This window comes from Corylus avellana, chromosome ca4 (assembly GCF_901000735.1).
Source record: "Corylus avellana chromosome ca4, CavTom2PMs-1.0".
Classification (NCBI taxonomy): Eukaryota; Viridiplantae; Streptophyta; class Magnoliopsida; order Fagales; family Betulaceae; genus Corylus; species Corylus avellana.
In genome coordinates this window covers 33,653,505-33,680,076 of record NC_081544.1, presented here as the reverse complement: position 1 = coordinate 33,680,076, position 26,572 = coordinate 33,653,505, and the positions used below count along the sequence as shown (strand labels likewise).

Sequence of the window (26,572 nt, the reverse complement as noted above, 5' to 3'; positions counted from 1 at the left end):
AAGCCGAACCCCCTCACCTAGGTGGGGATCTCTGCAAATCATTGCTCAAAGCTACTGGTGAGAGAGAGAGACAGAGAGACAGAGAGAGATCTCGACCCAGGTGGCAGGGTTTGGCGAGCGACGGCGGTGCCTGGCCGGTTGTGCTAGGTGGGTTTTTTTTTTTTTTTTAAAAAAAAAAAAGAATGAAGGAAGAGTGTGTTAAATCCTATGTTTTATTAACATATGTTTTTTTGTTCCATGCTCATATGTCGTCTTCTCCGGTAGCGGATCCATATAATTATTATTGTAGGGCCTAACAAAAAATTATGATAAACGTACATTGAAATAAAAAATGGGTGATTTATCAAACAATATATTTATCACAAAAAATATAACTATAAAAGTTCATAGATATGTGTTAATATTGATATATTAAAAATTTAACATGTTGGCACTAGTACAAAAAAAAAAAGCAATATAGAAAGTGTATAGAACTGCACTACGGTTTCTTAGAAAAACAAAATCATCAAGTATTGAATCTAAATTTAAACTGTCAGCAATTTCCCTTTCAATATAGAGAACTACACTATTTGCAAAAAAAATAATCCTCTATTTTGTTGCGAAGTATTATTTTAACAATTTTGATAGCTGAAAATGCTCGTTCGGTAGTCGTTGTAGACACTTGAAGAGTCAAAATAAGATGAATCAATCTATCAATAAGATAGTATGTCTTTGATTTTTCTGTCTTTGCCAATCCTTGACATAGTTATGCAATGGAAAACAGATTTTGTAATGTTGGATCATTAAGCACATTAAATTCAAAATACCTCAACTGATATTTCAAATTAATTTTCTCGTGCTCATAAAAATAAAGAGGATAATACTTTTCCCCAATAGTACATATATTGTCAATTTTAAAGGATTTATAAACATCTTTTGAATCCAAAGCTTAGCTAAGGGTCAAAAGTTCCATCATCTTTTTACCAAATCTACTATCAAGCTTTTGCAATTAAAAGTATATAGCGACATTCAATAGAAAAAGACACATGAAAAAGAACTATAAAAAATAGAACTTGAAAAGGCAAAGTTATTATAGTTCTTACAAGTCCTTTCACTTTGCTTGCTAACTAACTTGTTTTTTTTTTTTTTTTAATTGAGTTGCAGCCTCAAAGTTAATTGATGTGCCATCTACTCTCTTCCTATTCTATTTGCAATAGCAGTTTTTATTATAAAAAAAATCCTAACAGTCTCTGCTTGCACCGTAATGGGCATAGATTAAATGATACATGTCCTTGCAGTTTTTTTTTTTATTTTTATTTTTTATTTTTAAATAATAATAATTTGTGAGGGCCACAGTCATTGCATTTTGCTGGTCATAATATGGCTCGCCACTAATTCTGTTTTTAGACATAAGTGAGATACCATCTAAATTAAAATCGAGTTAAAGTGTTTGTAAAGTTGTTAAATCATATGGGAGTAATGAATGTTTAATCCCAAAAAAATAAGAAATATGATTAATTGTTAGAATAATTATTATGATTTAAAATTGATAAATATTGTATATAATAAAATAAAAACTGAATTAAAGAACAAATTATTACTATTTCACAAATAATTAGGATTTGAAAAAATTATACATAATAGAAATAGAATACTGATTTTAATTTATCAAAATGAAAATTTAGTTATGAAGTACTGTTGGCCAATAAAATCCCGAAACGCGTCCAAAGTAAAAACTTCTTCTTCACCAACGAAACACCTAATCCTCCCCCAGGCAAGGCATACAAAGAGTGTTACACCCTTCGTCACACTCTCTAGGGCACGGAAAGATCAACCGCCCAGTCCAACGCAAAAACGAGAACAAAGAACATATTAAACCAAACTAATCTTTCACGGATAGATCTTTCTTTTTTTTCTCTTTTGTTTGTTTGTTTGTTTCCCCCAAATTTCAACGATGGCTGATCCACCTGCAACCCTAGAATCCAATCCTCCACAAACCGAAACCGAAACCCCCAACCCCCAACCAAACCAGCCTGATCCAGCACCCGCCTCCATTCCACCACAACCCCAATCATCATCATTCACACCTATCGCTGTACACCCTAATCCGAACGCGCCGCCTCTGGCGTCTGCGCCACCTACTCCGGTATCCTACGCGCCGCCACCGGCCGCACCTTCGTTCCGCCCGGTCCCACAGTTCTCACCGATGCCGAGTCCGAATTACCAAAACCCTAGCGGAGTTCAGGTTCAGCCACCTGGTGTGAGTGGCGGCGTTCCGCCGATGCTGCCGCCACATATGGTGCCATATCAGGTGCCGCCGGGGCAGCCTCCAAGACCGTACCCGCCACATATGCCGAATGGGTACCCGGCAGTGCCAGCGGGGACTATGCCTCATCACGGTGGGTTATTCCATCTCCTTGTCCTTGTGTTTGTAAATGCGCATTTTGATTGCCAAATTCTTGTTCTTATTCGAATTCCTTGTTGCTTACATGTAATTGTAGTGTTATCATGCAAGTTCATGTTGTTGGATGTTATTTTATGAGTTATTTATAGAAATGTTTAAGAATTATATCTTATGTGCAATTTATGTGCTTCTCATATGTTCTGAGGAGAAAGTATATATTTTTTTTATGATGCATGAATCGCAGTTAAATTAGATTAAGGATACTGGTGTGATATATTGGGGCAAAGAGTTTGTTAGAGATGAGTTGGGAAAGATTTAGAGAATTCGAGTTGGTTGAGGGGCATCGATGACATGATGTTTTCTCCTACAGTGTCTTGATTGAATACGGTGGGAAAGGTTGGAAGGCTTCATATTGCTTAGAGACCTCACTCTACAACTCCTTTTTTGGTATGCACATATTTTTTGCTTGGTTTCCTTTTGTTTGTCTTTTAGATAAATGTTGTTTTAATGGGAAGGAAAAAAAAAAAAGAAGAAGGAGAAAGCCTTGGGGTTTTCACGGTAAACAATATTCCAGAATTCAGAAAGTTATTGTCCCATTTGTCACGTTGCATGTTTGTTTTAGTAGGCTACTTTCTGGTAGTTATGAGGACACTTTCCCTTTGATGGGTTTATGAATCGCCAGAAGCTGACCATGTTTGCCACTGAATGCTCGTTGGCTTGTTTTCTAAGGTATTGAAATCTTTTCAATTTCAGACTGCTTCTCTCTCTCTCTCTCCCCCTTTTTTTTTTTTTCATGCTGCACCATGGTCTGCTAACACTTGCGATAGATAAAAGTGACAAAATTTACGTTCAATTATGTGCTATGAATTTCCCTTTGTGCATGAGATGCTCGAAGTCTCATGATAAATGTCAATTTTTTGCAATTTTGTGGATGGGATAGTGTGAGAAGGCTAGTGTGTTGCAAATGGATTCATAAGGTAAGCCCACTTTATATATCAATGGTTTATGAACTGGATGCTACTTTTTAATGTTTCCTTCAGGTTATCTGTTCAGCTGGTGATAGTTGCCATGCCTGTGCTGCCATCTCTTATATGCTTTTGATGTGTGGTAACACCGTTCAATTATTCTTGTCATATTCTTTTTCATATATATTATATGTAAACTAGTGGCGGGATGTATGGTTATCGTTGTATATTGTTTGTTAACTTGCTCTGATATATTTGCATAGATATTTGTTTCTGTTTATGCAGGAATTCCTCGTTATCCATCTCCATACACAGCTATGGTTCGGCCTCCATTTCCTCCACGTCTACCAGGAGCAATTGGTGTGCTTCCAGCAGTGTCACGCCCTCCAATTCCGGGGGTTCCTGGAGTTCGTCCGATTATGCCCCCTGTTGTTAGGCCAGCTTTTGTTCCTCCTGTTACTCTAGCTGAGAAACCACAAACCACAGTTTATGTTGGTAAGATTGCATCGACAGTTGAAAACAATTTTATGCTGTCTCTCCTTCAGGTAGGTATTGTGTTTTTTTTTTTCTTTTGTCTATGTCCTTTTTTAAATACACACTGAAATTCTGGGTTCTTTTGCATTATCTATCTTGTACTTGAAGGCCTTTTTGTGAAGCATTCATTCTCATGTCTGTACATTTTCTGAAGCTTTGTGGACCCGTCAAAAGTTGGAAACGTGCTCAAGATCCCACAAATGGGACTCCTAAAGGCTTTGGGTTCTGTGAATTTGAGTCCGCTGAAGGGGTTCTTCGTGCATTGCGTCTACTTAGTAAACTTAATATTGATGGGCAAGAATTAGTGGTACGTCTGGATTTCCACCTTCTCTTTTTTGCAGATTTTATGATTTTTTAAATATATATATATATATTTTCCTCATTTTGACTGTTATGTGAGTCTGAGATTGAAGGTCGTATTCTGTGGAACCTCTATTTGCTGGAGAACCTTTATTGCCAAGTGCTTGTTCCTATCACTAAATTGAAATTTTATTGTTTTTTTCTAATAATGGGAAATATGTAGTAGAATTTTTTTTTTTGATAAGTAACAAATATTGATTGGACATGCAGGGGATCAAACCCTGTACCTTTTGCATGTAGAGTGATCGCTCTATGTTTTGAGCTACATTCCCAGTTAGGAAAGATTAAGTAAAAATAATTAAATAATTACCAAATCTCTGTCTAAGATGAACATTATAGGGTTCAATAACTCTTAATTGTTGTTATAGGAGCTTTCAAGGCTTGAAATATCCATGATGAATGTAAAATGTAAGTGCCACTTTTAAATGATTGTGGCAGGTGGGTAGTTGTATTAAAAAAATGGGTGTTTCCAGTTGCATTTAACATTAAGCTTGTTATGTGTTGTTATGCTCAGCAAGGCTTAACATCCATTATCAGCTACTATGCGTTGTTATGCTCAGCAAGGCTTAACATCCATTATCAGCTACTATGCCTATATCTAGTTACCTTTTTTATTAGAAACTTTTAAGAAATGTTGATGACCTGGCCACTGGAATTATTCTGCTGATAATTTGCCTCTGAAATAACTATTTCAGCAGGGAAATTCAGTCATGAAAGTGCTTTTGGGTTTATGACGTTGTAACTTGTCGTTTATTTTAACATGTAGTTTAAAAAAATTTACTTATCAAAAAAAATTTTTAACATGTAGTTCTGCCAAAGCCTCTTGAAATTATTTCCTAAGCTGAATAATCGATTTTGAGATAAAATAGTAAATACTTGACTCAAATATAAGATCAAATTTTATAACATTTGAGAATTTGCCTTTATTGCCAAAGATCTTTGTTCAAGATTTCTTTGGTTTTTGTTAAATGTAGGTTTTAAACTTACGAATATACCTCCATACAGCAGTTATAAATAAGATTTATTGGTGAGATTGAAAATTGTGTCACCTAGTCCTACAAGGACCTTGATTTTTAAGCTAATGACAAATTTTCTGCATTGATATCTTTGGTTGTACTTTGTAATACTCAGGTATGGTGATTGGGACAAATCTGTGATTATTTTATTTGAATTAGATATCTTTAGTTAGTGTTGGTATCTCGTTTTCTGTTATTATATCTTGGTCTGAATCTGATTTTGATATTAAACATGGAGATGATTGGATAATCAGAAAATAATCTAATCTTATTTGGTTAGTGTTGTACTTATCTTGTTAGTTTTTTTTATTTTTTTTTATTTTTTTAATATGTATTTGTAAATATTTCTAATAGAAGCTTGATTTAAAGCTCGAGTTTGTGGCTAAGCTATGGGTTAGGGAGATGGAAATTGCTATATTGGACCTATCTTAATTCTTCCTTTTCTTTTCCTGCATGGCTTTGTTGGTTTATTTGATAGTTAATCTTTGTCTCTTCATTATATTTGATTAACAGTTAAATGTTAATCAAGCAACAAAAGAATATCTGGAACGCTATGTAGACAAAGAAACTGAAAAATCGAAGAAACTTAAAGATGCACAAGCTGCAGTACCTGTGAAAGAGGATGAAAGTGCAGAAGTTGTTGAGAAGAGTGAACAATTAAAGCCTTCTGTAGAGGACTCAAATAAAGAGGACAATGGTACAGGGAACAAGGAAAGTCATGATTTTGCTAATTTTGGAATTGTGACTGATGAGGACAAGGAAGCTGACCAAGAGGCCTTGGAGAAGCTTACAAGCATGATAGAGGAGAGACTAAAGACCATGCCTCCACCTCCGCCCCCGCCCCCGCCCCCTGCACAAGTAACTGGTGATGGCTCAGTGAATTCAAACTCAGATGTTCCTGCTAAATCGAGGGATGGGGACTCTGAAATGAGAAATGGTGAGTCTTCATTGTGAAAATGTATAGCGTTTTGTGGTATATGAAGGTTATTATGGTATTAAAGTAGATTTGTTCCTAGTGGCTTTTTTGTGCAACTTCTGTATATAATTTTGATATGGCTATACTTGTTCATATGTTTGTATGATGCAGCTGAAGATAAAAATGATGACGAGACAACTAGTGAAACCAAACCAACAAGTGAGCATGATAGGCCTGAAACAAGTTCACCTGATAGGAGTAGAAGGTATGATAGGAGAAGTAGAGATAGAGACCGAGAGCGGGATCTGAAAAGGGAGAAGGAGCGGGAGATTGAAAGATATGAAAGAGAAACAGAGCGAGAGCGGGTTAGGAAAGAAAGGGAGCAAAGAAGAAAGATTGAGGAGGCTGAGCGTCTGTATGAAGAGTCTCTTAAAGAATGGGAGTATAGAGAAAGAGAGAAAGAGAAAACAGCGGCAGTATGAGAAAGAGAGGGAAAAAGAGAGGGAACGCAAACGAAAGAAGGAGATAAAATATGATGAAGAAGAAGATGATGATGATTCAAGAAGAAGGTGGCGCCGGAGTATGTTAGAAGAGAAGAGAAAGAAAAGACTACGGGAAAGGGAAGATGACTTGGCTGATGGACGCAAAGAAGAGGAGGAAATTGCTGAGGCGAAGAGGAGAGCTGAGGAGGAACAGCAACAGAAGCAACAGAGAGATGCTTTGAAGGTTTCATCCAATCATGTAGTAAATGGAAGTGCAAAAACTGTTTTGGCCGCTGAAACATTCAGTGTTGAAATAAAAGATAATGCTGTTGAACAGGGTTATGAAGGTGATTCTGCTCGGGAGAGCCATATAGGTAGTTTGATTGTAATTCCTTTTAGCTTAAATTTTGCTTTTATTTCCCCCTTGCCCACTTCTTTGAATGGGGTTATGATTCTAAATTACAGGTGAAGAGATTGTACAAAACGGTACTGGGGAGGAATCAACCATGGCATCAATTGGGGCATCAGACGCACGGCATACTGGCAATGCCTTCGCAAAAAAGTTGGGGTTCGGTTTAGTTGGCTCTGGAAAACGAACTGCTGTCCCTTCTGTCTTCCATGAGGAGGATGATGATGATGCACGTAACGAGAAAAAGATGAGGCCTCTTGTCCCTCTTGATTACTCAACTGAGGAACTGGAGGCTGTCCAACCTACTATACCTGGTGCACCACCACCGAATTTGGCTGCAGCAGCAGAATTTGCAAAGCGCATATCAAATGTCAATCCCAAAGACGATAAGCCTGATACAGATAGAGAAAGAAGTAGACGTTCTAATGACAAGTCAGGCCAGCGGGATAGGGATAGGGATAGGGATAGGGGTGATGAGGATGTTAGTCGCACCAGAGATGAGAACAAAGCGAGGATTCTTGACTGGGAGAGGGATCGGGAACAGGGGCTGGATAAACTGAAGACACCGGATAACAAGAAGCTTTTCAGTTTAAAACAATTGATAGATATGATACCAAAGACCAAGGAGGAGTTATTCTCATATGAGATCAATTGGGCCGTGTATGACAAGGTGCGCAACCTTACTCAGCCATGCTTTTAATATTTTGATTATTCAAATTTGTGGAACACTTGGTTCTCATAATTATATGCTGGATATGTGGAATTTTTTTTTTTGGGGGTGGGGTGGTTTTAAGTAATAGCCTCATGACTTTGGGAACCTGGTAATGATAGCAAGCCTTATACTATGCATACGGTACCTTTTGCTTGCTTGTATGGAGATGTGATAGGTGAAAAGGCTAAAAGCATAACAGATTGACCATGGGAGTTGTCCAACTCTATCTTTCGGAAACTATATCTTCAAGGTAGGCATTAAAAATTGTTGTATACCTATGCTGCCACTCCTGATTAGTACTGCTTTCTTAGCCTTCAGAAGTTTAAGATAATCTACTTATCAAAAAAAAAAAAAAAGAAGTTTAAGATAATCCAGCCTTGGTAGTGTTGTAGAGACTGTAGCTAACATCTCAGTTGTTGTGTGGTGTTCGTGTATAATATTATATTTTTTTGGTTATTACCATGTGCAGTATGTTCTAAACTGTTGCTTTCCTTTTGTTCACTTCCACAGCATGAGTTGCATGAAAGGATGAGACCATGGATTTCAAAGAAGATAACGGAATTTTTAGGAGAGGAAGAAACCACACTGGTGGATTACATTGTGTCCAGTACTCAAGATCATGTGAAAGCATCACAAATGCTGGAACTACTACAATCCATTTTGGATGATGAAGCCGAAATGTTTGTTCTCAAAATGTGGAGAATGCTCATCTATGAAATTAAGAGAGTAGAGGCAGGCCTTACTTCAAAGTGAAAAACATCATAGGATTTCGTTCTTGATTAGTCCTTTGTTGCTGCAAGACAGACATGCTTCATTGCATTGCCCTTGCTTTCATTTCATCCCTCACTGTAGAACAGAGATTCTTGATTTTGTATTGCTTCAAAATTTAATTAGTAATTAAACTGCATTTTTGTACTGATTGGTCTCAATTTGGGTCCCGTGCTTGTAGCCGAAAGCAATATTTGGTAACAGACATCCATTGTTATCTCAAGACAGCTGATTTGATTTCTTTTTATGCCGTTGCTGAGGCAAATAATGTTGGTAGAACATAATACAATGGAAATAGGTAAAAGGTTTGGACCAATAAAAGGGTTGCACAAAAATTCGGAAAGGAATCCCGGTTGGACTTTTGGAGATAAAGGTGGCCACTGTGTAAGCGAGCAAGAAGATAAAACTTGTTTATTCCAACATATCCGACAGCACCGATACTTCGTTGATCTTGAGCTGTAGTGAGGGGAAACCATCCTCATTGAGGTGTCACGAATAGAATGCATTGTGGAAGTGGTGGAGATGGTAGAAGGGAGGAGGGTGGTGAGGCATTAACGTGGATTAGAAATGGGAAAGTGAAAGTAAGATTTGAGGGAAAGAATGGGTGGAGAGCATATGGTGGTGGAGGGAGGAGGAGGGAAGGTGGAGATCTGGGTGAGAGAGCTAAATATGTTGAAGGGCCAGATTCTTGCGGAAGCTGCTAGTGAAAAATGGTTCCTTACACCATACAAGCAGTGTTCTGTGAGGAGGAGGAGGAGGAGGAGGAGGGGGGGTTTGGTGTTCCGTGTGGGATGGTCCTGTGTCTTCTAGACAAAGTCACTAATGTGAATATGAATGCCAGTGAGAGAGCAAGAGGGACATATAGAAGAACGAAATAGTAGAATACATATAATCAGCTTCATTACCTTCACAGAACTTAAGACTTCTACATACATTAATTTCTTACATACATTGTTTTCTAAGTAAATGTGGATCTTGCACATCAGCAGATAACTCCAAATTATCTTCTTTTGCCTTTTTCTGTTTTCCTTCGTCTTTTCTATTGTTTCTATTCCAATCAAACAAAAATATCAAGCTGTAAGAAGCCAATCAAAAGGGCAATTGTACCGGCTCAGTTCACGACCGTCGGCAAGTTTCATCACCCCCACAACACTAGATGGCGGTCCACTCTTTGATCCAAAGTCAGCGTGTCAACTACCTATATAACTACACAGCAGGGCAGCAAAGCAACAATGTCCACCATCTGTCTTGTCTCTGTCCCAAACCTAATTAACCAGCTATGACACAGGTTAAAAACTGATTTTACCACTAAATGGTAAGGTATGCTTCTGCTTTACATGCCACCAACATTGACTTGGTAAGTTAGATTCTTCAAAAATGATGAAGAAGCAACCTTTCCATACTCATCCCCCTGAATCTTTCCTTCTCTTGCTTGGTTTGATATTTCGGTTGCCATTTTCTGTTAGATCTAAACTACGAGTCTTCTGCACCAACTTGCAATTTGTCTTTGGAGTTGTTGTTGGATCTGAACAAGTCAAAGAATATATATCTGATTCACTGCCTAGCTTTTCGATTTCAGTAGAACTGATACTGGGCAAAGGCTTCTCATAGACAACGGCAGCATCTAAGGTGCATATGCGAAGAGCAAGTGACGAGATGGTAGCAATCCTAGCTGCAGCACAAGGTGGTGACCAATACTGCCATCCATTCCTCAAGTACTCAGTTTTAATCATGTCCTCGAGTACAATTGTTGCTTGAACCATCTGAAAGAATAAGACGAGAAGTGTCATTGTATCATATTGATCCAGAAATTTTTTCCAGAGGTAGAGGCATGTCAAATGGCGGGTAACAATATGTAGCAAGCATGAAAAGTTGTAAAACATACTATAATCACAAGGTTCTAAAATATCCGCATCAGGGAAAAAATGATTGGTTGGAGAGCTTCCATAAGATGCTAAGAAGCAGTTGGGAGTTTTGGCAAGAGTTTCTTAATTTAGTCCATCTCCATCTCTCACTAAGAAAGTCTGTAAACAAGGACTCAACCTAGCTCATGAATTCACCAGAAGAGCAGATGATAAAGGAAAAAGAAGAAAAAAAAAAAACTAGCTTATGAAAACTTCAATACTACGAGGGTGTTTGATAGATCACAGAAATGGGCAACTGTGAATACTACAGCTAGTTTAAAATTTTTATTCTTCGATAAACTTTGAAAACACAGAATTTTTTTTTTGATAAGTAAAAAGATGAATTAAAGAGCGCAGAGGGGCGCAACCCTAGTACACAGGGAGTATACAAGAGAGCGACTAAGAGGAAGAAAAAGAAGAAGAAAACATAAAAAGAATTTGTCTTGAATTTGATCAGTATTTTAGAATTGGTTTTAAGTTTCACCACAGAATGGTTTATCCTTTTAGTAGGCTTAGTCTAAAACTAAACCAGTTCGAATTAGAGTTGATTTGTTTTTCAGTTTTGGTTTAGAACTAGACACGATCAAATATTTGGTTTGTCAAACATCCTCTAGCTTTAGCACGAACAAATATTTCCGGAATGGAGGGGGAAACATATAACTAACCTCCAATATTGACTTGGCAGACTTAACAAATCCACGCCAGGCACATCTTTTGTCCATGCCAGCCTTTGATGGTTTCAGGGCTTCCTGAGGGAGCGCAGCATCCATATCGAGCAAGTTCATTTTGAGCTGCCTAAGAAGCTGAACTTCTCTGCCCATTATGTGTCTCAATGAAGATTCACGAATTATGGAGCAGTTGCCAAACCTCGGACCTGAAGTTTTACATTTCAAGAAAGAAGACTGATCTCTTTCATTCATAGATCCCTTGAGGTTTAGCGCTTCTACATAAATACCATTCCTAGGAAATCTTCTGGTTGAGTTGATGGAAAATTTACCTTGTCTCACACTGTTTTTCATTTTCTTTTCTACTGATTGTTGCAGCTGATTTTCCACATTCTTGGAATCACCACTTCGCTTACCCTCATTATTCGAAGAAGGCTCTAACTTTAAGGTTGGGTCTTCAAGGTAAGGACACGTGCTAGGTACAAAAGATGGAGTGCCATTTGAACCAATAAGTCCTATTCCCTGCACCAATTCCTTAGTAGAGTCTTTAGTGATGAACTTGGTACTTATCTCCTCAAAGTCAAATGGGCAAGCCAGCTCCTTCGGAAATTCATTCAACCCAAATCCAATCTCACACACGGCACTTCCTGCTACTATACTGGTACCTATTTCATTAGAGCACTCACCCTGTGAGGTTTCACTCCTTGCCATTCCATTCCGCTTCAAGGCACTATCATTCACCTTGTTGTTCACAGAGGTGGGTGCACTTGAATAGCACATTCCATTTTCATGCCCTTTAAGTTCCTCACTAGTGGAAAATGAGTGGTGGCATGAGTAGCAATGGCATCTAGAAGGCCATATGAGTTCTAGGCAGTCACATCGGTACATTCTCTCTGTAAAACTTACTTCTGCCTTCCAACCCCTCTTCATAGGAATGGCAGATTCTGATTTCAAGCAAGCACCAAACTTTTTCTCCAGTATAATCAAAGCCCTAATCACAAGACAAGTAGAATCAACACTGTCGATGGGCCTCAACATAATTTGTTGACCCTTGTCCTGAACACAATTTATTGCAGTAGTGGTATCCTTGGATCTAATTTTTTGCCACTGCAAAATAGCACTTAACAGTTCCCTCTCTCGTGGGTAAGAATCTCTCAACCATCTAATAAGTTCTTCGATTTCAGCATCAGATTGAAAAGAAACCCATGAAAAAGAAATAGAAGTGCTATCATTGTGCTCGCACACGTATGGGCTGGAAATATTAACTCTTTCAGAACCCAAAATAGTCCCAGTTAATGAAGGATACCTTAAAGTTGAACTGTCAGGCAATGAAGTGCCCTGCTCTACTATTTTCTTTTGCTGCACTAACATAGTGCCATCGACAACCACCCATGGAGATGTACCTGGCCAGGAAAAGCCCCAGTAGAGCCGGCCAGCAGAGTCCCTGCCCAGAAAATCCTTCCGCAAAGATACCCTCTGTAATTGTGATTCTAGACAGGCAATTGAATCCTGCAAAACAGCAATCTCTTTCTCCAGGAAGCTTGCCTCAAGGTTGTTGGCTTGTGACTTATTCACAGCAGGTCGAACCATGCCATGATAGCCAGGGAACATATTCCCAGAGTTCATACGCACATCATGTACATGCTCAGCTACACAGGTGTTAATAGTATCTGATGAAATAAGCCCTTTCAGATGTTCACAATAAGGCAGCATTGCACCATCAATAGTGCCGTGTGCTAAGTCCTGCCGTCCATCAAAATTACCCCGCCTGACATCCTCTCCACTAGACTTATCTTTCACTCGTTGATGAACATACAGGGGTAGCGTGTTTTGCCTACTGTATAAATCTCTTGCACTAGACGGCAGCATACAAGATAACGGATTCTCAGATATAAGACCATTCTTACCAAAAGATTCCTGATTTTTTTCACACTCCACATCAACTGCCTTGACAATTCGATTTCCACTAGTGGTAGAATGTCTCTCAGAACTGCCATTGGAATAAAACCAACATGATTGTTTACTGGAATTGTTTGGCATGGGCCATCCCAAACCATCCTCCATAGGAATTATATTCGTGGAGAAGGGCGATATACAGCTGCTTCTACTAAGCAGTTGCCCCATCAATTTACCACAATTCGTGCGCACTACAGCAACTTCTTCAGTTACAGACTTTCCAAAGCCATTGAGCATGCCAGTATTCTCTTTCCCCAACTTGGCTGCTAGGACATCTTCTCTGAACATTAGGTTTCTCCACTCTGAAGATAATGAATGCAGTCTCTGCTGCAAATGAGCAGACACAGGTGTACATTGTTCTAGGTGTTCCCGAATTTTGGCAGAGTTCAGCACCTCATCACATAAGAACTTTAGAAGAATAATCCTCTGGAACCAAGACAGAAGCAGAATCAGTTAAATGTGATACATAGCATAGAAACAATAACGATTTAGATAAACCTAATACACACGAAAAATAACATTTATACTGCAGTATGTGGTAAACACAACCTTCAGAAACCCAACATATTTAAGTAGACCATAAACATCTACCATGTGCTGACATTGGAAATGAATTCCAGGTAATGCATACAGAGAAGAGATCACTATATGGGTTCTGAAGATCAAGTATTAAACCATCATACTGTCTTTGATCTGAAAATTCTCATCATTCTATTTTCCTCTAATACAGAACTGGCAGAATGCAGACACAAGACATGCAGACAAAAATCTAGATATATAATAGTGAGGGATTATCCTAATTACATACTTTGGAATTTGAGTTCAAAAAGTCCAAACTGTCAGTCAAGAAAGCAATGAGCAAAGAGCCACATGACTTAGGTGGCATAAACTCAAAGCATAAGTTAATATATGCAATCAGCTCAATGAAAAACCATGTTCGATTGAGGCAGTCAAAAGTGACATATAAAGGTACCAATGGACAAACCTCCTCTATGGTGTATTCCCAGTACTCCTTCATCTCCATCGTAGCTGCTAAATGGGCCAGAGTTCCCAGAATTCTGTTATTGAACTTTGTTTGACCTCTCTTTTTCTGGCATCGGCTAATGACCTCAGTATGTTGGGAAGATCCTTGAGTGATACAATGACCAGAAACACAGGATGGACAATACCAGTTTTCTTCAGGAATCTTGGCAAGTGGTGGATTTAAGCAATATGTATGATACCCTGAATCACAAATATCACACACCAAAACATTCTCAACATCCTTATCCACACCACATAATTTACAGATGCCCTCATCCGAAGGAGCCTTTGGAATATCTCTCACGCATTCATTAATATGTCCCATCTCGTTTTTTGCTTCAGCACTTGAGCATCCTCCAGTTTCATTATCCATAAATTTCTGGACAAAATTGAGAACCTGCACGTAATCCAGTCAACAAGATAGAGAGAGACAGAATCAAGTATGGAGAAATTGACTGCAATGAAATAGTGAAAGGCTATGTAGTGCTGAAAGAAAAAATGCAGCTTAGAAGATTGCTCTCTTAGTGGTTAGTTAAGTGAAATGATTGCAACAAAATAGAGAACGGCTACATGATGATGAAAAAAATAATGCAGCCCAGAGAGTGCAGTCAAAGTCAAAGTGAATCAAGGTGCTGTCATTTATTGCCCATCAGTATCACGTGGAAAGGAAACAGTGAGAAGACATATTGACTTATGCTTTGTTAGGAATTATGACTCCAAACAGAGTGCAGAGGTCAATGAGATAGAACTTTGTTGATTTAGAGTAGATTTGAACATTTGTGTAATTCTTTGTGTAAAAAATCACAGTGAAAAAAGATCTTATGCTAACTTATCTAAAAGCACTAGATTGGAGAGCAGGTATATTAATTATGTTCACAAGTAGCTTTATTTATTTTTTTTTTTTTTTATGCAAGTAATTGACCCAAGGGGAGGGAGAATGAGAGATTTGAACTAGTGATCTCTGCTTCATGAAGCATAGTCCCCCAGCCGATTGAGCTACTTCTTAAAGTTTTGCAAGTAGCTTATCTAGGGCATATATGCCATCAGACCACAAGTGGAAATAATCCTTAAGATTAGAGAGCCTTGGGAAGTATAAGTTTTGCAAACCTTCCTCCCCATATATTCTTGAAGATTCAAAATCATTACCTTCCTAATGTTGAAAATTCTGAATTCAAGAGTAAGAACAACCTCACTTCTGATTGCATGACTTATGCCCCACCATAATGAAGTAAAAGAAAAAAAAAAAGGCTAAAAAGAATCAGCACACGTTTGTAACATCTTTTTTTTTTTTTGTTGATAAGTACATGTTTGTAACATCTTATAGAACAAACGAACATTCATCTTTTATTCTCAATTCTTATTTTCAAATTTGATTCCCACCAAGTATTTACGTTATAGAAATGAACAATATATGATATCTCATGTCATAACTTTGCCCCAGCACTTGAAATACTGGAAACTCCTAAATAATGAGGAGCAATAGAGGAAGTTTTGTTAAGTCGTGGCTTTGAATAAGGATCATTAAGACATGAAAGCTAAAACATCAAGACAACTGAAAAGAAAAGAAGGGAGAGATGCAGAATGGTACCAACCTCTTTTTCATAAAGTACTTCAAATTTTTGGGATAACGTTTCAGCCAAATGGATCAAATGTGCCTGATCGCCACAAGCAGTTCGAATGTTATGCCAAACCTGCCAAAAGAAGATAAGGAGATTGTGACCTTCAAATCTGATTGTATCATCTACAAAAAGATCTATCTTAAGCTGTTCCTCTGAATGATAAAGCATAAGAAACTTTTGGCCCAACAAGAAACCAACCAAATAAGTTTCTGATAAAAAGAATAAAAAAAAACTTGTTCATGTGATTGTGATCTTTCCCTCTCTCCAAAAGGGGGAAAAAAAAAGAAAAAAGAATAAAGAATTGCCTCATGTGTTGTGGTGTTTTTTCTGTGATGGGAGGAGGATTGAAGATGTTGGCCAATAAAATATTAACCTAATCAATTTCTGATTCAAGGATAAAAAAAAAAAAAAACTTACTTCATGTTGTGGTGGTGCTCAAGTGCCAGGGGCAGAGCTTGGAAAGTAAAAAGTATTTCGTATGAGAAAATGGAATATTTTTTATTTTATTTTTTATAAGTAATCGACACATAAAGTATAAGGCGTCCCTAAGTACATAAGAAGTATGTAAAAGGAAGCACCTAACTAGAAGAAGCAAAAAGAACAAGAAAATCACTATAACTAATTGTCAAAGGAGAATGATAAGCAGCTGTCCAATGATACAAAGTTAAAAAGATTAAGGACTTAATCTCCTTCAATGTTCTCTCTTGATCCTCAAAACCTATGTCATTTTTTTTTTTGTTTGATAAATAATTTCATATCATTAATAAAGTGCAGAGGAGCGCAACCCTAGTACACATGGAGTATAAAAGAGAACCCATAATAGAAAGAAAAAGAAGAACGTGAATTCAGAAAATCTGCATAAGTAAAAACATGCACTATCCATATATATATATTGTGTTAAGCAGAAGCTTCTGCAATTAGCAGAACCACCTCCGAGCACAGTGCCCCAGGTAGTCAACAAATCCAACACCCGTCTCGGCATAACCCACTCTACCCCAAACAGAGAAAGAACGTAAATCCATTCTCGTGCGACTTCGCAGTGAAGTAAAAGGTGGTCAATGGACTCCCCATTCTTCTTACACATACAACACCATTCTTATGTACTAACTTTTAATGAATTTGCATTACTTAAAAAATAACAACAGCATTTTGCTGACATATAAGCATATAGGGAAAGGATTACACAATAGCAGGAAATAAAAATAAAAAATAAAAGAATAAAAATATTGTAGATCAAAAAGCAAAACAAATTTAGCGTTAGAGAGCAAACCTCTCGTATGTCCGCAAGGAAGGCATCATGTGATCCACCATAAACCCCAGAAGTCAATTTCATATCAATAGTTCCGAAGTCTAAAGGACGTGATAACATTGAAGGAGATTGAAGAAGCCCCCCATCATCGTTATCAGAAGTATTAAGTGATCCTGCTAGCAAACTAGAAAAAACCATTTTTTTATCTGCAGTGGCAGCAAGGCGAAGCACCTTCCGGCATTGTTTCATAATCGCATCGGATAAAGTGTTAACACATTTGCTTTTCCTCTTTCTACTAGGTTTCTGCCGCAGGTTTTCACCGTACACCTCAGCGAGTAACGAGAGTACAGCTCTCTGTAATCAAGTGTGGCATAAGGTTTCTAATAAATGACTTTAGCTTAACAATGAGATGTACCTTGACAGTTAATGAGAACAAGAAATTCTTAAAATGCAGTGAATTATTGGAGGTACCAATGTCAATATGACTAACATATAACATGGGGAGCTGATTTATAGTCTACCGCAACCAAAGTTACAGGGGAAGATGCCACTAGAAGAAGCGATAAGACATTTTGTAAAGAGAAATCCATGATCCTGCTAATAAGGCAACATCTTATCATTCCTATAGCTGTAGCTTAGTGAATTCAATGTTGCCACATTGACCAACCAGATTTGAAAATTTTGACCAACTTGTCTTACTATATGGCATACGCAGAAAGTAGTTGTGCTGGACACAATGGAAACATAAACTCTTCATCTTAATTTATTAGATAAAATTTCTAGATAACATGTTCCAAAATTTTCTCATAAAAATATATGGGTAGTAAGCACCTTGGTAGGCCCTGAAGCATTTCCCTTGTAGACTTCCTTACATATTGAATGCTCCAGTAACTTCTTTGCCCATTCTGGCGGGTTTTTCTCCAAAGCATTATAAACACACTTTCTAATTCTAGCTCCAACATTAGTGGGTAGCTTTCTAACTGGTTCCAGCGCTTGTGCCCACTCAAGAATTTCACCATTATTCAACTTAGGTGTTTTGCAACCACCACTTGCATCAGATTTGTTGTGTTCAACACTTAAACCATCATCCACATTCTCCGCTGAACCAAAGATTTGCTTTTTAGCCTCTGCAAGCAGCTGAGAATCACAACAATTAGGGCATCATTATCGAATAAGCATCTTATACAATATAAAGTAAATATAGGATCATGAACCTGAAACCAAGACTGAACCCAGATTTTACCAAATTGCAAGAAGACATACGGACATTGAATGTACTAAAAACGATATGAAAGAAAGGAAAAGAGATTATGAGGTTAATGTAAGGAGAAAGAAAGTAAAGAAAGAACAAATGTCAAAACAAACCATATAAGTAACTAACTTCAATGGTTATCATGCACATTTAGTCATGTAAGTGCAAGCTAATCAAAGCTCATCTTCATTTTCAAATTCACAATTGCAATTTTACAGCTAATACCTTTATGGTTGGATTTTAACTATTCCACCAGGCTTATAAGGCAGGTTACTTATCCACAATCTTAAAAACTGAATATTATTGTAACAAATTACAGGACTAGGTATTTAAGTGATGGGATTGCATTTAAAATATTAGAGAAAATAAGCATGAAAATTTTATTGAATTGCCTTTTCTTATGTTTAAAGACATTATCTTTTGAAAATCAAGAAATGAAAAAAATATTGCAAATAGATTACAGAATAAAGGGCAAATCTTACCAGTGCATGTGGTTCTCTTCCAGCCACACCCGCAATTGAACCACCGAGTAACCCACCATCACCTCGCAAACACTGCAACACTTTGTAACTCTCATGGCCAATGATCCCTGAAGACTCAAGGTTACCATCCATGAATAAAACAGTTAAAATGTACCTCCGAGCTAGTTCCAGCCATGTAAGCTCATTAATTGGGAGCATGTCAAGCATGGTTTTCTTATCAGAAATCAAGTTTTCTGCATCTTTCTTTCTTCCCCGTCTAAGCTTGGATTCTGCAACATCAGAATTAGGATCTACAAATGCTGCAACCTTGGACTGCAGTTCACCTAGAAGCACTTTTAGCAGTGAGCAGTGGACCTTTGTCAAAGCTCTCCTACTAACAAATGAATAGCCATTTACAAGTTCCCCTTCAAGTTCGTTGAATGATAAAGGTTCCTCCAGCTCCAAAACTTCAGAAAAACGGCATAGTAACTCCCAAGACTAAACAAGTGGAACAGAATACAGTAAATATACAAACCTAAAACAATAACACTCCATTAATTTTATTTAAGTTTCATGATACTTAACAAAAGCGATAGCCTATACCTGAAGAACATCACCAATTGAATCTGCAGGAAGCTTTAAGCTAACTGGCTTGCCAGGAGGACAGCAATCTTTCATGACAGATTTTTCAACTACCTGCTTCCAAGAACTTTTACAACCTTTGAGAAAACAATCTGCTTTTTTCTCACCCTGTATGCCATTCTTCCTTTTGACCAGAAGAAATCCACTTCCAACAGTGTGTGATTTTGAAATGTCACCTCTTTCATTCAGGGACTTATATTCTGAACAGGCATCTACCCCAGGAAGCTTTTCTACAATTTCTTGCACAAATTCAGTATCTAGTCCAAATCTGTCTTGGTCCAACCATTTCACCAGTGCTTCGCAAGTAGTAATAAGCTCATTATCACTTTGAATACAACATCGGATGTTCCTAGGGCCAGAGAGATGGCAGAACTTTGCTAATGAATCAGATGCTTCTATGCTATCAGAGAGCAAGCATGATGACCACATTCCATGGAAGGCATCCTTGCACTGAAACTTACATAAACCAGTCTGCTTGTACACATTGCGGCAAGCATCTGCTAGAATTTGAGATACCCTTCTCCATACTGAAATTGATGATCTCCCTTCTACTAAGAATTCACCAATATTATCTATCACCTCAGAGTTGTCAACTGTACATTTCCTAGGACTTTGTGTAAGGCAATTTGACTCAGATTGCAAATTATTCATAGTCTGAAAATTGAAAACTTCATTTGAATTTTTCCCAGATTCTGATAACATATTGTGATCGAGTCGTGGAGGACAATGATCCAAAAATATCATCTGAATATCTGTATCCTCATCATCAATTGCACCAAAAGCGGATGAATCATCACTTCTAGTATTATTTGAGTCAAAGCTTTGCCTGTAGATGACTGTTGATCCAATAGGGATAGGCTGCATGGAGCACGAAAATCTTTGAACCTTGAAAACTGGACCAGATTCACCACCATCCAAGACATCACATACAAAAAGAGACCCGGTAATCCTATCATGCCAACTTGATCTATAGCCTATTGGCCAGATCTGGCTAGTATTATGATATGTGGGTCGTGGATCAACCTCCCCCATGGAAAGAATACAGAAGTCTTCAAACTGAATTGGAAACTCACCCTAAAATGGCATCGGAGAGAATGTTAAAGAAACCATAAAATTACCAATATAAGCATCATAATTCTAACACAATGATAAATACAAACATGAATTAGAAAGAACAAAAGAAAATAATGTTTCCTGCAGTGAAAAGATAAATTGGTCTAGAATTACCTGAAGTTGCTTGAGGCTATAGCCCCCATTATCCTCTGGCATAGCTTGTGTAGTTCTCACATTACTCTCCAATTTGCAGGCCTGAGTAATGTCAGTCCCAATGCCTAATGAGAAATCTCCACAAGAACTTCTCAAAGTTTCTTGACATTTTCTGGAATTCTTCGCTCTAGAATATAAAGACTCTCTTCTCCTACATAAATGCAATCTTTTCCTCACAAAAGCAAATCTATCACTTGTGCCCTCAGATTCTATGGAATGGAAGTCTACCACCAACCCAAGATGACAGGCAACATCAAACATTGAACAGAACTTTTTTCCATCCGGGGAACAGTAAACTGGAAAGATTTTGTTTCCATTCTGACAATGGTTAAATTCCACATACCAACCATCTCCCAGTATGCCATGATTTTCAGCGATAAATTCTCTCAGCTCTTGCATATATACCTTGCTTGGATTCTGGAATGGTATCTTATGGGGTGTAGCACTGCTAGCCCAAAGCCTCCCTTTTAGTTTGGAGCCTAGATCTGTTTCAGTAAAATTTCCAGCAAAATTCAGTCTCTGCCGCACTGAATCTTTAAAATCTGATCTAACAATGTGTCTCACACTGCCATATGTCTTCAGAAGATCAAATTCATTTAATGGGTTTCCAATAAAAGAAGTATCACGCACTACGTGCATTCTACAAACCACAAGACATGCAACCCATCAATCATTTAAGGACTTGGATGTTTTTTTTCTTTAAATAAAGACTACGTAGAAAATATATACACTATGTATTAACCAGCAACATAAAATCCTATTGCAGCAAACAAGCAAGTCAGAAAAGGCTAACTAAATGCGGCATTCCAAGCATTAAGATTGGATCAGCAGTCAAAAGCCCATGCCAAAGGCATTTCTTTTGATTTTGTATGCTTCCCACAGTATATGATCATGTTCATGAGAAGTCATTTCCACCAGAGGTCAACCACTATATCAGAAATGTCCCAAGTTTTTTCAGATTTGGCGAGCATGCGGAATAACTAGTGAATTACAATTATATTGTACTAAGAACGAAGTTGAAGGATGGCTATTCACAATCAACCTGTTTAATTTTCACAAAACTCTTTAACTTTCATCAGCACGTGTCTAATATTTTTTTCTAGAGCACTACATTATACATCAAATAAGACATGCGAAGGTAATAATTTGAGCAACTAGGCCGCTCTGACTCTGCCATCCAGTAAATTCGCTAGGTGTAATGCATGCTAATCTAAAGTGGCCTTTCTCACAAAACCTAGCAATAAAATCAGCTAATGCTAAAATTCGAGCCTAGCATACAAAGTACTAAGTAGCAACAGGATCAACAACCCCTTGTCTGGTTGCTTAGGAAAAAAAAGAAAAAATAAAGAGAGAGACAAGAGAGAGAAGAAAAGGAAATCAAGGATTTCGAAATTCATGTTCTTTCGTTGCTCTTGAATTCTCATAGAATATATACAGATATAAAAAAATCACCTCAGCTAAGCCAAAAGTAACATTTTTAGGTTCTCTTACGTATGGATTATGACGATGAGCTCCTGCTTAGCTGAATTGAGCTACGTAAAGCGACGCGAGGTCATGCTAAATGTGTTAACTACTTCACTATATCCCCAACGAGAAATTAAACAAAATAAGGTTTATTGGAGAATTTTTCTTCTCTGGCGTCCCGCAAGTTGAGCAAAATGTACCAAAGTTAAATTTCTATCATTTGCCCGCACTTTCTCAGCAACCAAACAAAGCATAATGTGTATGCCTCTATCTCTATCACAAACGAACTAGTAAAGCAGCTCAGAGCGAAATGCCAAGCTTTAAAAAAAATATATATAAAATAAAAATAAAAACTTGAACTCAGAGAAGTCTCAAGAAATTCCATACCCAGAACTCATCGACTGGACACATTCATCGCCCTCGGCCTCGCTCGGCGGCGCCGCATTGATGTCGAGGAGAACGGCGCGGCCTCTGCTGGCTCCAGCAGATTTAACAGGGCTTGGAGGCGCCGGAGAAAGGTCTCCGGCGGAGAGAGGTGGCTCGTTGAGGTCGATGTGGAAGGGCATGGTTCGGCTCGGCTCCTCGGGTGGCTTCGCCTGAGATTCGTTTAGCTCCATCGTTGACAGATCATTCTGAGCCACAGCAGCGCCGGGTTTGGTTCTCTGTTCTCCGGTGCATTTTAGTGTCGGTCAAGACCAAACGTTTCGGCGAAAAAGGTTTGGAGATTGGAGAAGGTTGTGAGCGAGCAAGTGAGAGAGTGGTTTCACGGACTGAGCTGCGAGAGTAGTTAGACGACGATAATGCCAAAATGGCCCGAGAAGGGGGTCTTGGGCGTCGCGTCACTACGAAAAGACGGAATTGGGCTTTGGATGTCTAGGTAACGACGCCGTTTTTACGACGGTTGGGTCAGGGCCTTTGGGGAATTTGCTTTGTTTGTTTTGTGGGTGGTTGCCCTGGCAGTGTCACTTTCCAGTTTGGGATGGTTCACTTAACTTGGACTTCAATGGCAATGAATCCGTGTCTCAAAGCAAACACGCCTCTCTCTTTCTCTCTCTAAATACGTGTCAGCTGCGTTTAAAGAAATAGTTATTTATTTATTATTATTTTTTTTTAATGAAGAGAGAATCTGCTCGCTCCAGGCGGCTCCAGGCCAGCGAGAGAGAGAGAGAAAGAGAGAGAGAGAGAGAGAATAATATGATGGTGGACAACTACAGACACCAGAATGTGACTTCGTACGTGCGCTCATTGCAACGGATCGCATTATCTCACAGAGAATATCACGCGGCACAAAATATTTGCTTTCAGATAATTATCCGCTGATTGATTGCTAACCACCACCTCGTGATAGCAGTGAACATGAATCCATCTCATGAAGGTGGAGAAGGAACGGTTTTAGAGTCCATTTGGCCTTTAAATTTTGCAGTTAAAAAAAAAAAAAAAAAAGTTTGGTTTGAGAGTAAAACTTTCTTAATTAAGTCAATTCAAGATTATATACAGATTCAATGAAAACCCAATTAAAAAAAGCTTAGGAAATGAAGCAGCTTCACTGCTTGTAACTCCAACAACATTTATATCTAATGTAGTCAACCTCTTAACTGAAGAAGGCATAGAGGTGATAGGTTAGTTAAGATGACAGAACTGGCTGTCGGCTGATCTCATATTTAATGGCATTAAAAGCCTTTGAGGTCATACTTAAGCTAGATTTAAACGAAAATGTTCTGCTTCTGCTCTTCTGAATCAAGTATGAGAAGATAATACATTATACATACCTGTATCGTCTATCATTTGAAGATGAACTTTCCATTCTTGCTTGATGTATTCCCGGTTGATGCCCTAAATGCAAAATGGAACCCTGTTTTGTGTGTATAAAGGATATTAGAACTTCTACACTAAAATTCACAATTTTGTCATAATGATAAGAGTACGGACTTTCTCCAGTGTCTACAAAATAACTCAACCATTATGGGCTCAAAAACAAAAATGACTATACCACATTCAAGACTAATTAAAACAGGTAATTGATATCTCGAAACAAGCCGAGGAAACAGTGAAAATAACCCATATGAATGGTGGAAAAACTATCATTAACAATTAAGTTTACAAGGCTTTACAGAATGTGAACACCAGAGGAACTCATTCCAACCCCCTTTGTCATACAAATTGCTTCAAAATCAGATGACCCAAAACCAAGATACAACTGAACCAATAGCCAGACCAAAAACTAAGAACAACACCAACACAATCCCTGCAGTCTCTGCATGTTGTAATTGGACAACTTTGGGAGCCAAAATCATCAACACGCTAGTCAAGTAGCCATTGGTAAGCCCCAAAAGGCAAGTCAGGATTGTCACTGGAATCTCCGTTCGAAAGAATGCGGGACCATGCAAGCACCCATAGAAGAGAGGAAAGAACAGCAATCTTACAGCGCAGCCACCAATGGCAACCTTTTCATTTTGAAGGAGATACGCTGCAGTCAGAGACTTTCCGACCAGATCAAACACGTTGTAGCCGGTGATTAGGAGGATCGAGTACCAGTCCTTGAGAATCTCCGAGTGCACATCCTCTGTGATATACCCGGGAAATATTGAGAGAGTCACAATATAGATGAGGACAATGCCAAGTGCATACCACTTCACTCTTCCTACGATACCCCACAAGGTTGCTCTCCAAACAGGCCCCGTGAGGGGACCTTTCTCTTCTTTCTCCTCGTTTACAGCCTGAGCTTTCAATTCGTTGTAGTACTTTATAACCGGAAGCCTGTGTGCTACATTATGAAACACAATGCATACAGCCATAACCACGATACCAACACCGAAATACAGGTTTGCGCTGCTTCTCAGGCCATTGGCGTCCTGTGGGTACATGGCCTTCGTTATGATCCGTAGAAGAGAAATCAGGACCCCTGCGGTCAACAATTTGAGAAATTGTATGAATTTGTACATTAGGTGTTTAGAATATCAATTAAACGATTAAATTTTATCATTTTCTATTAACCGGATAGTGTTTTCTCACTCCGAGTATACACAAAATTAGGGAATTTAAACACAGAAACCTCAAATTAAGAAAAGAAAAAGGATCTGAAAGCCCCAATTTAAACACAAAAAACCATTTCGATCAGCTTCCAATAACGAACTGAAAATCAAAACTAATAGAAAGAGTTGAATGATCACCTGAAGCGGCGGTGCCAGCAACAACGGCCTGCATGTAGCGCTCGGGGAGCTCACCGGCGGCCCCGATGACACCACCCTGGACCAACGCGTCAGCGAGGCCACAGAGAGCCATGACCGCGACGGTGACGTAGAAGCCGTTATACAAGCCGACTTGGCCCTTGATGTAGACGAGGTCCATGACGGGGACAACGAGGAGGGCGAGGATGAAGAGGGCGAGGCCGACGTTGATGCGGACGAAGGAGTGGGACTTGCGGGAGTAAAGGATGATGAGGAGGAGACAGACGAGGCCCACCACCATGTAAACGACGGCGAATATACGGTCCACGCTGACTTCCGGGTAGAGGTAGTCGAAGTAATCGACGGCCGTGATGAAGGCGTTCCATGGAAGGAGGTACCCACAGCCCAGCGTGAAGTAGATTATGTAGGCAAAGTGGAATGTGTCTTTTGGGAGTTTGTTATCGGGTGTGGCGGCGGCGGACGTGGTTGTAGTGGGGGCCGAGAGGAGGAGGGTGGACTCGGAATCTCCGTCGATGATTTGGCCGGTGACACCCATCGGAGATTCAGATGCAGCCTTGGCCTTGGGGTTTGTGGTTACTTTCTACTGGAAGCAAATAATTGCCTTTACGCAAAACTGACGTCGTTTTTCGGGATATTGTGAATCACGTGGGGATTGGGGGTAGGTTGGGCCTGGGTCCCCCTGTCTCAATGGACTTATAGTTGAAGTAATGACGTCGTAACTAGCTGGGCATGCTTGTTGGGCTTATGTCAAATGGGCAAGAGCATTCCCTTGGATCCCATCTCTTCCCTCATACATATCTACCCTAAACCCTAATCTTGTGAACCTCCCTGATCTCTAAGTGGCTGGCCTAATAAAAACCCCATAGAAAGAACCTAAAAGTCACCATTTCCAAACCATCTTTTTGACCCTATCTGCGATTCTGCATTCAGCAATCCAAAAATATCCACTTTTCCTTGTCCTGCTCCTCTGATAGATGGACTTGGCCCCCCTCCCCATCTAGCCAATTTTTAGACCAATCGGCTCAAGAAGTGGGATTGCAACTCACCCCATCTGACTCTCTCCCCTTGACCCTGAAGATTGGAATTGTCTATGGCGTTTAAAACTTCAACTCGTGTTAAAATATCTGCTTTGAAAAGTAGCTTGAAACTCTCTTCTGCGAGAACAACACTGATATTTGCAGGGATAGACATGAGAGTTCAAATTTACATAAATAAATAAATACATAAATACATATGGAAGTATGCTAATGTAAAATAAAAACATACAAGTGTTAAGCTTAATTTCATACTAAGTTATAACTATATGTCTTCAAAAGATAGTTTAATTGACTGGAGAGG

The 26,572-nt window shown here is 38.8% G+C and overlaps 3 protein-coding genes across 4 annotated transcripts; 1 reads left to right on the top strand and 2 right to left on the bottom strand.

Annotated features, from left to right (window-relative positions):
* Positions 1-1,752: 1,752 nt before the first annotated feature.
* LOC132177303 (RNA-binding motif protein 25) lies at positions 1,753-8,694 on the top strand. Its single transcript, XM_059589566.1, is given in 8 exon segments — positions 1,753-2,378; positions 3,634-3,893; positions 4,037-4,189; positions 5,772-6,195; positions 6,346-6,638; positions 6,640-7,030; positions 7,122-7,735; positions 8,288-8,694. Coding segments are annotated over 8 exon segments (2,823 nt in total). The 5' UTR covers positions 1,753-1,933; the 3' UTR covers positions 8,531-8,694.
* Positions 8,695-9,420: 726 nt separating this feature from the next.
* Positions 9,421-22,824, bottom strand: LOC132177214 (methyl-CpG-binding domain-containing protein 9-like). Of its 2 annotated transcripts, none has more exons than XM_059589463.1 (10): positions 22,434-22,824; positions 20,544-21,222; positions 19,278-20,390; positions 18,696-19,172; positions 17,793-18,098; positions 16,983-17,315; positions 15,686-15,784; positions 14,056-14,490; positions 11,115-13,496; positions 9,421-10,308 (listed from the first exon to the last, which is right to left on the bottom strand). In XM_059589463.1, the coding sequence occupies exons 1-10, from the start codon at positions 22,661-22,663 to the stop codon at positions 9,949-9,951; spliced, it is 6,414 nt and encodes a 2,137-aa protein (XP_059445446.1). In that variant the 5' UTR covers positions 22,664-22,824; the 3' UTR covers positions 9,421-9,948. The 2 variants fall into 2 exon arrangements, with proteins under 2 accessions (XP_059445446.1, XP_059445447.1); XM_059589464.1 differs by having other exon boundaries at positions 20,544-21,067; positions 22,434-22,520.
* A 1,270-nt stretch (positions 22,825-24,094) lies between these two features.
* Positions 24,095-26,374, bottom strand: LOC132177020 (equilibrative nucleotide transporter 1-like). Its single transcript, XM_059589216.1, has 2 exons — positions 25,217-26,374; positions 24,095-24,948 (listed from the first exon to the last, which is right to left on the bottom strand). The coding sequence occupies exons 1-2, from the start codon at positions 25,767-25,769 to the stop codon at positions 24,218-24,220; spliced, it is 1,284 nt and encodes a 427-aa protein (XP_059445199.1). The 5' UTR covers positions 25,770-26,374; the 3' UTR covers positions 24,095-24,217.
* Between the last annotated feature and the right edge of the window lie 198 nt (positions 26,375-26,572).

Excerpts from the sequence above, each read along its gene's own strand:
- LOC132177020 (XM_059589216.1), bottom strand. The coding sequence starts at position 25,769 with ATGGGTGTCACCGGCCAAATCATCGACGGAGATTCCGAGTCCACCCTC. Across the intron at positions 24,949-25,216 it reads TGCTGGCACCGCCGCTTCAG|GGGTCCTGATTTCTCTTCTA; the intron begins GTGATCATTCAA and ends TGTTGACCGCAG.
- LOC132177214 (XM_059589463.1), bottom strand. The coding sequence starts at position 22,663 with ATGGAGCTAAACGAATCTCAGGCGAAGCCACCCGAGGAGCCGAGCCGA. Across the intron at positions 19,173-19,277 it reads CAATTGGTGATGTTCTTCAG|TCTTGGGAGTTACTATGCCG; the intron begins GTATAGGCTATC and ends CCACTTGTTTAG. Across the intron at positions 13,497-14,055 it reads GGGAATACACCATAGAGGAG|AGGATTATTCTTCTAAAGTT; the intron begins GTTTGTCCATTG and ends TCTTGGTTCCAG.